Source organism: Heptranchias perlo, chromosome 20, assembly GCF_035084215.1.
Source record: "Heptranchias perlo isolate sHepPer1 chromosome 20, sHepPer1.hap1, whole genome shotgun sequence".
NCBI classification, from domain to species: Eukaryota; Metazoa; Chordata; class Chondrichthyes; order Hexanchiformes; family Hexanchidae; genus Heptranchias; species Heptranchias perlo.
The window spans coordinates 30,449,304-30,461,369 of NC_090344.1; the positions used below are offsets into that span (position 1 = coordinate 30,449,304).

Here is a 12,066-nt window from a genome sequence, read left to right on the forward strand (position 1 = left end):
CTAAGAAATGTTCAAGTTCAGAGGGATTTGGGTGTCCTTGTACACGGATCACAGAAAGTTAACATGCAGGTCCAGCAAACAATTAGGAAAGCAAACCGTATGTTGGCCTTTATTGCAAGTGGGTTGGAGAATAAGAGTAAGGAAGTCTTGCTGAAATTATATAGGGCTTTGGTGAGACCACATCTGGAGTACTATGCATAGTTTTGGTCTCCTTACCTGAGGAAGGATATACTTGATTAGAGGGGGTGCAACGAATGTTCACTAGATTGATTCCTGGAATGAGAGGGTTGTTGTATGAGGAGAGATTGAGTAGAATGGCCCTATATTCTCTGGAGTTCAGAAGAATGAGAGCTGAACTCATTGAAACGTCTAAAATTCTTAGAATGCTTGACAGGGTAGATGCTGAGAGGCTGTTTCCCCTTGCTGGAGAGCCGAGAACAAGTGGGCATAGTCTCAAGATAAGTGATCGGCCATTTAGGACTGAGATAAGGAAAACTTTCTTCACTCAGAGGGTTGTGAATCTTTGCAATTCTCTACCTCAGAGGGCTATGGATGCTCAGTCATTGAGTATATTCAAGAATGAGATCGAGAAATTTTTGGACACCAAGGGAATCAAGGAATCGGAAAGGAAAGTGGAGTTAAGATAGAAGATCAGCCATGTAATTACTGATTGGCAAAGCAGCCTCGAGGGTCCATATGGCCCACTCCTGCTCCTGTTTCTTCTGCCCTCTTGTTCTGCATTCCCCCTCCAGAATAAATAATTTCTCTGTATCTACATTATTGTATACCTTTATTATTTTAAACATCTCGATGAGATCACATCTCAATGTTTTAAACTCATTGGAATAAAAACCAAGTTTATGCCACCTATCCTCATAATTTAATCCTTTTAACCCTGGCGTCATTCTGGTGAATCTACACTGTACCTTTTAAAAGGCCGATTTATCTCTCCTCAGGTTTGGTGCCCAGTTCTCCAGGTGGGGTCTGACCAAGGTTCTTTACAACAGAAGCATCACTTCTGTATTCCAACCCCACTCAAGATAAAGATCAACATTAAATTAGACTTGTTGATTATTGTCAAGATTTGTAAGGTATTTGCAAAGGATTCGTGGGGATCTTAGATTTGGGATTTTTCTTTATTCTGTCCACTAAAGGATTAAGACAACATACTTACTCCTGTAAATATAGAAATGGATTATTGGTCCGTGATGTGTTTACTTGTTTGTATTTTGTTCAATACATTTGCTGAGTGTATTTAAATTTAAGACGAGATTCCCAGGCCTGATGCTCTATCCACACATTGAAGGTGAGAGAGATGCAGTGGGACACACGATAAGTCCAGTAGCTGAAAGTGATTCACAGACTGGGTTTTGTGTTTCGTGATCCGGGGTACATTACCGATACCTTCCCTGGATCCCAAGGCTGGAAAAGGCACTCAGGAAGGACCGGGGAACTGGGACTTGGCCATGAGAGTAATTGAAGGAATGAGAACTGAAATAATTTACAGTGAGAAAGGAGAAAAGGCATAATAATCGGTAATTAGGACATCAATTAGTCTCTTATCTTGATTTCAGCAAGTATTTGAACCATTCTGTTTGAAACAAAGTTGATTTATTTGACATAGATCCAGAATATAGAATTTCAGCACAGTTATAGCGGTTATTAACATCAGCAGAAACAAATCCCAACTGCCAGAATGAAGTTCTGCTGCTGAAACCCTCATCCCAGCCTTTGTTTACCTCTCGACTCGACTATTCCAATGCTCTCAAGGCCCGGCCTTCCACTTTACACCCTCCGTAAACTTGAATCCACAATCTCCAGATCAATAATCAGTCACATTATTCATTGTGTCACTGGCCCAGGCTGTGGCGAACACGGAGCAGCTCACACTCCCACAGCACTGCGGTATGAGCAGGTACTGAGTCAGCCTCAGTCATGAGCACTGGAATCCACGAGTCCGGGTGTGTCAAAGGTGCACGGTGAACAATCACCAAAGTGAAACATTTTTGCCGCTTCCCTTCGATACCTCAGCTGGTCAAGTGACAAGACTGTCGCGGAAAATAAGACAAAGTCATCCTTATGTCATTTGTTCAATTCCGGCTCGAAGGAGCACGCGTGCTTTTGCAATAAGCAGCAATTAGTTCAAGATCGCTCTCTTAACTTAACAGGCACCTCACAGATTAACATGTTGCCATGAAGGCAAAGGACGCCTATTTTCCTTTCACAAACCGTAAAACTTTCTGTGCCTGTCCAAACAAGGATGTTTTGCCTCTGCTCACCAGCAGGGAGTGCTTTTGAGCAGCAATACTTCAAAACACTCAGCTCTCACTTTCAGGCAAAAGAAGTCTTCGATCAGCACCGGACTCCATGAGTCTGAACATGTCAACAGGCGCACGGTGAACAATCACCAAAGACAATTCTTTCTATCGCTTCCCTTCGATAGCTCAGCTGGTAGAGCGGAGGACTGTAGTGAATTAAACAAAGTAAAGTCATCCTGAGGTCGCTGGTTCAATTCCGGCTCGAAGGAGTGAGTGTGCTTTTGGAATAAGCAGCAATTACCTCAACGTCGTTCTCTGAACTTTGCAGGCACCTCCCAGATTAACATGTTGCCACTGAGTCACAGGACACCACTTTTCCTTTCTCAAACCTGAAAGCTTTCTGTCTCTGCCCGAGCACGGCTGTTTCACTCGAGCATTTCCCTCTGCTCACCAGCAGGGAGTGCCTTTGAGCAGCAACACTTCAAATCGCCCTCAATTTCAGGCAAAAAGGTCTTCGATCAATCAGTCAGTCAGGGCTCACGCTGCTCCCTCAAGCTCGGGCGGCTGTTGCTTTCCGGTGACCTCGTCTTCCTTCCGCAGGCTCGGGCTCTTCTCAGCATCATTCATGATTACTGTGGCTTCCCGTTCTGCTGTTCCTCACTTGCTGATGCTCGATACCGCCGATTGGAGCAAAGTATTTAATATATTCAAGGAGCGGCAACCCAAATCAAGATTTCTCTGCTGGTCGTGGAGCAGCTTGGAGGCGAGTGTGAGGCGGGAACTGTGAAGGGCGATTTACAAACAGCAAACGAGGAATTAGCTCAACTGGCAGAGCGCTCACTTGGCATGTGAGAAGTAGTGGGATCGTTGATTATATTCTCCACTCACCGATTGTCTTGGTGCAATTATACAGAAAGAAGAGTGTTGTCAGCGAGTCCATAGCCCATGTACTTCCTAAACTTTACTGTGTGTTTGAGTACAGAGAGGTCAAGGGGCAGAACATCTTTTGATGGGCTGCAGTCAGCAAAAGTTCTTGATTTTGCTCTGCAGCAAAGATGGAAAGCTGATGCCTTCTCTGAAGATTGAATTCAGGACCCTCAGATTATGACACTGATGCACTGCTTGCTGCACTAAGAAGGCACTTACCAGGTCTGGATCCAGGCAGCACCACCAAGTTGGACAGTTTGCAAGGTATTGAAAGCAATAAAATAATGTACAGTTTGCAAAAAAATTCCCAAACCAAGTAGGAATCGAACCTCTTGCTTTCTAATCCATAATCATATGCGTTATCCATTGCACCACTAGTCTCAATTATAGTGAGGAAGTAGCATTGTGAGGCAGTGAGCATGGCAGAGGTACTAAATAAATACTTTCCATCTGTCTTCACCAAGGAAGAAGATGCTGCCAGAATGTCAGTAAAGGAAGATGTAGTTAAGATACTGGATTGGCTAAAAATTCATAAAGAGGAGGTACTTGAAAGGCTGGCTGTACTTAAAGTAGAAACGTCACCTGGTCCGGATGGGATGCATCCTCGCTTAGTGAGGGAAGTAACGGTGGAAATTGTAGAGGTACTGGCCATAATCTTCCAAACATCCTTAGATATGGGGATGATGCCAGAGGACTGGAGAATTGCAAATGTTACACCCTTGTTCAAGAAAGAGTGAAAGATAAAACCCAGCGTCTACAGACCAGTCAGTTTAACCTCGGTAGTGGGGAAAGTTCTAGCAATGATAATCCAGGATAGAATTAGCAGTCACTTGGACAAGGATGAGGGAAAGCCAGCACGGATTTGTTAAAGGCAAATCGTGTTTAACGAACTTGATACAGTTTTTTGAGAAGGTAACAGAGAGGGTCGATGAGGGCAATGCAGTTGATGTGGTGTGTATGGACTTCCAAAAGGCGTTAGATAAAGTGCCACATAATGGGCTTGTCATCAAGATTGAAGCCCATGGAATAAAAGGGGCAGCAGCAGCATGGATACAGAATTGGCTAAATAACAGGAAACAGAGGGTAGTGGTGAAAGGTTGTTTTTCGGAATGGAGGGAGGTGTACAGTGGTGTTCCCCAGGGGTCGGTGCTGGGACCACTGCTTTCCTTGATATACATTAATGACTTGGACTTGGGTATACAGGGCACAATTTCCAAATTCTTGCTACCAAAATGCTCCACTCCACTGTCATCTGCATTAAAATTCATTGGCCAATTATGCACCCATTTTACAAGTTTATCAATTTATTTTGTATTTGATCGCAATCTTCATCAATATTATCTAAACTCCACCCCACCCGCCAATCTGGTGTCATCTGTAAATTTTGAAATTGTACTTCCGATTCCCGAGACCAAATCATTTATGTGAATTGTGAACAGTGGTCCCAGAACCAATCCTTGTGGAACATCACTTTCCACCTTATACAGTGTGAGTCGCTACAATTAACCCCTGCTATCTGTTTTAGAGCAGTAGTCAAGAGAAACTTCTTTACATAGGGAGTAGGCAGTCTGTGGAATTCACTTCCACGGTTAGTGTTTGGGGCACACAGTTCTGGAATGACAAGTGGTCCTCATGTTTTTATCCAAGACAGGCCTCAGCCCAGTCATTTACTCCAAATGTTGGTGCAATAGTTCAAGCTAAGAGGCACCAGGTATCGGGAGCAGCAGCAGCAGTAAACAACATCTAAATGTACGTAAGTAACAATGTAGTTCATCTTCATCTATTTCCAGTTTAATAACTTGTGCTGAATGTGGTCCAGGCCAAGTGCCAGGATATCGGGTCAGGTTCACCATAGGAAATGAGTTTGACACCCCTGAGATAGACAATGTGAACAGGATTACCCTCATCCACTGACCCAGCAACTTCTTCAAAAAACTCAAGCAAGTTTGTGAGACACGACCTTCTTTCCCAGAAGCCATGTTGAGTATCTCGAATGGCTCCTTCTCTTTCCCCATGATCATAAACAGCATCTCTTAGGATCCCTTCAAGCATCTTCCCTCAGATCGATGTCACACTGATGGGCCTGTCATTCCCCTGGCTCTGATTTGTCCCCTTTAATGAAAATGGGAACTACGTGAGCAACCTTCCAATCTCAGGGAACAATCCCTGACTCTATTGAGCTGTTGAAGATACAGGCAAGGGGCTCACAGAGCACCCGTCCCATCTCTTTAAACACCCGGGGGTGGATATCATCTGGACCTAGAGCACAAAGTATTTTGAGATTTCATATTTTATCCAAGATGACATCCCTTTCTATTTTAATATTTATGATGTTATTGTCGACAGCACATCCCACAGCTGGAATCTGAGCATCATCCACAGGAATGTAGGCTGATGAGAAATAGTCATTTAACAGCTCTGCCATAACCCGGGAATCTGTCCCGAACTGCCTTTCAGTGGCCCTAAAACCATCTTTAATGGTCTTCTGACTCCTGACGTAGCTGGAAAGATGTTTGCTATTATTCCCACAATTGTGCACCATCTTCTTTTCCAAAGATCTCTGAGTTTCTCTAATGGCTGCTTGTGTCTCCCTCGATTGTGGGTGATATTTGTCCCAATTCTCCTGTGAACTGAATTCATCCTGTTCCGACCTGGGTTAAATGTAAGACAGTTCAGGGAGTCGGGAATCATTCACCCTGAGACCCACACTGAGAGGTAAAACCCCAGACGGTTCCTTAGTAAGGATTCCTCTGGTTCCTCGGCATATATTTGTCAGGATACTGAAACCCAGCTTTCCTACAGTCCACTCCTGGAGGCCCCACTCCCTGAGCCTGCAACCTTCAGCAGGGTCAGTGGTGGAGTTCCGCAGTGAGAGTGATCCCAGAGTAACTGTCGGGATCGCCCCCACCCTGTGGATGGTCCGGGTCGTGTATTTTTAGTGATCCTGGTGTCTAACACGCACACATCAATAAAATCGTGAATTCTGGAAACACACTGCAGGTCCTTCTTTATCTGGAGATCGAATGACTGTTGTATAATTGTACCAGCAGTTAACAGGCTCCTGTGAACTCCTCCGTCTGCTGTTTTAACGCAGACTTTAACTCACTTATTTTTAACAGGTTTATTTTAAATGAGTTAACGCCTGCCTTAAATGGTGGACTCAGGACTGTCACTCAAACAGGTTAAATCTCCATAGAATAATTACCACTGTCATTTTTAGACTGGACGTCTCACGGTGACTTTGCTGTCAGTGAAGAGAGACGAGAAAGGCCAAAGTGCCGTTTGCCCCTCTCAGTGTGGCCCTGAAGGACTGTGTCCAGGCTGAAGTTCTGTTCCCACCGGACGATCCTCCCCCCAGATTGTCCTTTCTGAGCTCCAGTCAGGTGATGCTAAACACTCAAGTGGGAAAGACCAAAATCTACAATAAGGGTTTAAAACAATGCTGATTTATTTTACAGATATCTTGAATATTAAACTCCAGCCCAGTTATAGGGGTTATTAACATCAGCAGAAACAAACCCCAACTGTCAGAATGAACATGGTTCAGTCCTGGATGGGATTAACAGCAGAATCCAACCCCTGCAGTCATATGTGAACTCGCTGGTGTCTCAGCACGTGTGATGACTGAGTGAATCCCTTCCCACACATGGAGCAGGTGAACAGTCTCTCCCCAATGGGCATGTGTTGGTGTTTCAGGAGATCATTTGTGCTTTTATATCTCTTCTCACAGTCAGAACATTTAAAAGGTCTCTCCCCACCGTGAATTCGCTGGTGCGTCAGCAGTTCGGATGAAATAGTGAATCCCTTCACTCACACGGAGCAGGTGAACGGCCTCTCCCCAGTGTGAGTACGTTGGTGTGTCAACAGATTCCTTTTGCTTTTAAACCTCTCCCCACAGTCAGAACATTTAAAAGGTCTCTCTTCAGTGTGAACATGCTGGTGTCTCAGCAGGTTGGATGAATGAGTAAATTGCTTCTTACACACAGAGCAGGTGAACGGCCTCTCCCCAGTGTGAACTCGCTGGTGTGTCAGCAGGTGGGATGACCGAGTGAATCTCTTCTTACACACGGAGCAGGAGAACGGTCTCTCCCCAGTGTGAGCGATTTTGTGTCTCAGCAGATTCCTTTTGCTTTTAAACCTCTTCTCACTGTCAGAACATTTAAAAGGTCTCTCATCAGAGTGAACTCGCTGGTGTCTCAGCAGGTTGGATGACTGAGTAAATCTCTTCCCGCACACAGAGCAGGAGAACGGCCTCTCCTCTGTGTGAACTCGCTGGTGTGACAGAAGGTGGGATGACCGAGTGAATCTCTTCTTACACACAGAGCAGGAGAATGGCCTCTCTTCAGTGTGAACTCGCTGGTGTATCAGCAGGGTGGATGACTGAGTGAATCTCTTCTTACACACGGAACAGGAGAACGGCCTCTCCCCAGTGTGAACTCGCCGGTGTGACAAAAGGTGCGATGACTGAGTGAATCTCTTCCCACACACGGAGCAGATGAACGGTCTCTCCCCAGTGTGAATTCGCCGGTGTGCCAGCAGGTGGGATGACTGAGTAAATCTCTTCTTACACACGGAGCACATGAACGGCCTCTTCCCAGTGTCACTGTGTTGATGTCTCAGAAGTTTGTTTATGCTTTTAAAACTCTTCCCACAGTCAGAGCATTTAAAAGGTCTCTCATCGGAGTGAACTCGCTGGTGTATCAGCAGGTGGGAAGACCGAGTAAATCCCTTCTTACACATGGAGCAGGAGAACGGCCTCTCCCCAGTGTGACTGCGTCAATGAGTTTCCAGCTCTGATGGGTAATTGAATCCCTTCCCACAGTCCCCACATTTCCACGGTTTCTCCGTGGTCCGGGTGTCCTTGTGTCTCTCCAGGTTGGACGATCAGTTGAAGCCTCGTCCACACACAGAACACGTGTACGGTTTCTCCCCACTGTGAATGGTGCGATGTTTTTTCAGACTATGTAACTGGTTAAAGCTCTTTCCACAGTCAGTGCACTGGAACACTCTCACTCGGGTGTGTGTGTCTCGGTGATTTTCCACTCACACTGATGTATGAAATCTTCTCTCAGACAGAACAGAGAAACATTTCTCCTTCCACATTCAAAGGCCGATGATATTCAGGTCCTCATGAATCGAGTGATTCTGTCAGATCTTGACATGATCTTTGGTTTGAGTTTCCCTCTGCAAATCCTCCCCTTCAAATACCCTGTAAAAGGAGTTTATAAAAATTATCACTGTAAGTACAGGATAGAAATTCAGTTCAGATAACTCTACTTTCTATGGAACATTCTTACCTCTCTTATTCCTCAAAGCTGTAAATCCCCGTCCAACACACTCTCCCTCCTCCCTGTGCTGAAATCCAAACCCATCGCATCATCTTTCAGTGGCCTTATATAATGAGTGAAAGCGTGAGAGCGTGAAAGAGTGAATGTGAGAGAGTGTGAGAGTGTGAGAGAGTGAATGTGAGAGAGTGAACGTGAGAGAAGCAGTGGGCTCGGTGTGGAGAATGAAGTGGGGCAGGTGGAGCATGTTTCAGTGGGGCAGCAGTGATCATAATCTCATTAGGTTTAGAACAGTTATGGAAAAGGACAGGGGACAGTCAAATGTGAAAATTCTTAACTGGAGGAGGACTAATTCCAGTGAGTTAAAAAGGGATCTTGTCCAGGTGAATTGGAATCAAAAATTGGCAACAAAACAGTAATTGAACAATGGGAGGCCTTCGAGGAGGAGTGGGTTTGAGTACAGAGCAGACAGATTCCCACGAGGAGGAAAGGAACGGCATCCAAAGCTGGAGCTCCCTGGATGACGAAAGGTGCAGAGATCACCATTTCTCCTTCATTTACAGACGCTCCCTGACCGATCACCATTTCTCCTTCATTTACAGACGCTCCCTGACCGATCACCATTTCTCCTTCATTTACAGACGCTCCCTGACCGATCACCATTTCTCCTTCATTTACAGACGCTCCCTGACCGATCACCATTTCTCCTTCATTTACAGACTCTCCCTGACCGATCACCATTTCTCCTTCATTTACAGACGCTCCCTGACCGATCACCATTTCTCCTTCATTTACAGACACTCCCTGAGAATTCCTAGTTTACACCGCGCACGCGCGGGGCCGCGGCCTTTTGTTGAGAGTTGGTCCGGAGCGAAACCGGAAACCGGCGGGTAGTGAGGGGGGATAATGTTCACTGTTTTATATTCGGGTCTGGGGCCGCACTCGGGGTTTGTGAAGCCTGAGCCTGGGCCTGAGCCCGGACCCGGGCCCCGGGGTTTATTGATCCTCTTGCTCCGATCCTCTCACCTGCACCGAACGCGCTCCTCCCGCAGCCTCGACTGACCGCGCATGCTCAGGACACACTGACCGATAATGAGTCACTACTGCGCCTGCGCACTGTGCTCCACTGATTCAGATAGGTCACAATCTGTACCGCGATGCATGCTGGGTGATGCCGCCGCCATTGCTTATCTCGTAATATGTTGCCGAAAAGCAAAGACATTGGAAGCAGGGAGAGCGCGTTTGGACCAAGGACAATAAAATAAACTGAAACCCCAGCCCTTCGTGCCATTTAAACCGGCACAAACACACGGCATAGAAGCCCCCTCCCCCCACTTTGGTGAAATCCAGAAAGAAAAAATTTCGGTAACTTTAATTAATTTCGTTTTATTGTTGCAACTGACGGGTTCAATTAATGTTTATTTTCCAACTGCAACTCAGGACCGTCAGTTTCACCATCAACCCGGCCCTGGTGATTAAGGAGAGATCCGGACCAATAGGAGCAGCAGGAATTTCTAGGAATTTCCTGTAACGTGTGGGGTGCCGCAGGGATCAGTGCTGGGGTCTCAACTATTTACAATATATATTAATGGCTTGGATGAAGGAACAGAGTGTCTTGTGGCCAAATTTGTTGATGATACAAAGATAGGTGGAAAAGCAAGTTGCGATAAGGACTCAAAGTGTCTGTAAAGAGATATTGACAGGTTAAGCGGATGGGCAAAAATTTGGTAGATGGACTATAATGTGAAGTCATCCACTTTGGGAGGAAAAATAAAAAAGCAAAATATTATTTGAATGGAGAAATACTTCAAAATGCTGCAGTACAGAGGGATCTGGGTGTCCTCGTACATGAAACATAAAAAGTCAACATAAAAGTGCAGCAGGTAATCCAGAAGGCAAACGGAATATTGGCCTTTACTTCTAGAAGGATGGACTATAAAAGCAGGGAAGTCATGCTACAACTGTACAGGGTGCTGGTGAAACCACATCTGGAGTACTGCGTACAGTTCTGGTGACCTTATTTAAGGAAGGGCATATTGCATTGGAGGCAGTCCAGAGAAGGTTCACTCGGTTGATTCCGGGGATGGAAGGGTTGTCTTATGAGGAAAGATTGATCAGGTTGGGTCTATAATTATTGGAGTTTAGAAGAATGAGAGGAGATGCTGAGAGGTTGTTACCCCTCATGGGGGAATCTAAAACTAGGGGGCATAGTCTCAGAATAAGGGGTCGCTCGTTTGAGACGGAAATGAGGAAGAAGTTCTTCTCCCAGGGGGGTTGTGAATCTTTGCAATTCTCTACCCCATAAAGCTGTGGAGGCTGAGTCATTGAATACATTCAAGGCTGAGTTAGACAGATTTTTGATTCGCAAGGGAGTCAAAGGAAATGGGGAAAGGGTGGGTAAGTGGAGTTGAGATAAACATCAGATCAGCCATGATCTCAAATGGTGGAGCAGGCTCGAGGGGCCGAATGGCCTGCTCCTGCTCCTATCTCTTATGATCTTATGGCCTTATGATAAATTGACTGGAGGGATGAGCGGACAGTTGGTCGTACCGGGGCATCAGCTTTTTACAATATGCATAAATGAGGCAAATGAAGAAATAGAGAGCCATATATCCAAGTTTGTCGACGACACCAAGTTAGGTGGCACAGTGAGTAATGTAGATGGGAGCATAAAGTTGCAAAGGGAAATTGATAGATGAAGTGAGCTGGTAAAATTGTGGCAGATGGAGTTACATAGAATTACATAGAATGTACATCACAGAAACAGGCAATTGGGCCCAACTAGACTATACCGATGTTTATGCTGCAGACGAGCCTCCTCCAACTCCTCTTCATCTAACCCGAGGAGCAAACCCTAATAGTCCTTTCTCCTCCATGTGTTTATCTCGTTTCCCCGTAAATGCATCCATGCTTTTCGCCTTAACTACTTCTTGTGATAGCGAGATGAACATTCTAACGACTCTGCGTAAATATGGTTCTCTTGAATGTTATAATGGATTTATTAATCACTATCTTACATTATTAGCCCCAGGCTTTGGAGTCCCTACCCCCAAAGTACAAACACCTTATCTACATCTGACCTATCAAACCCTTGCATAATCTTAAAGTCCTATTTCAGGTCATGCTCAGCCTTCTCATTTCTATAGATAAGACCCCCAGCGTGTTCAAACTTTCAATATGGGAAAATGTGAGGTCATCCACTTTGGACCTAAGCAAGATCATTAAGAGCATTTTGTAAATGGAGAGAAGCAAGCAACTGTGGGGAAGCAGAGATATTTAGGGGTCCAAGTACAGCAATCACTAAAAATCGGTGGACAGGTACAAAAGTAATTAAAAAGGCTAATGGAATGTGGGCCTTTATCTCAAGGGAGCTGGAATACAAAGGGTGGAAGTTATATACATGCTGAACAGCAGAAGCAACATGATATAGACAGAGCTAAACGATTCCACAAACAACCAACTTCAGCCAGAAGTGCCGAGTGGATGATCCATCTCGGCCTCCTCCCGATATCCCCACCATCACAGAAGCCAGTTTTCAGCCAATTCGATTCACTCCACGTGATATCAAGAAACGGCTGAGTGCACTGGATACAGCA

At 45.3% G+C, this 12,066-nt stretch overlaps 1 protein-coding gene and 1 non-coding gene across 2 annotated transcripts in view; one reads left to right on the forward strand and one right to left on the reverse strand.

Moving 5' to 3' along the window:
* LOC137336011 (zinc finger protein 850-like) overlaps positions 1-12,066 on the reverse strand; it is a 99,063-nt gene that overhangs the window by 23,249 nt on the left and 63,748 nt on the right. Inside the window, 2 exon segments of the mRNA XM_068001515.1 lie at positions 5,542-5,686; positions 7,000-7,949. Coding sequence (XP_067857616.1) covers positions 5,542-5,686; positions 7,000-7,949 — 1,095 coding nt within the window.
* Positions 2,434-2,527, forward strand: trnay-gua (transfer RNA tyrosine (anticodon GUA)). The gene is made up of 2 exons: positions 2,434-2,470; positions 2,492-2,527. It is a non-coding gene; the product is annotated as a tRNA-Tyr (tRNA).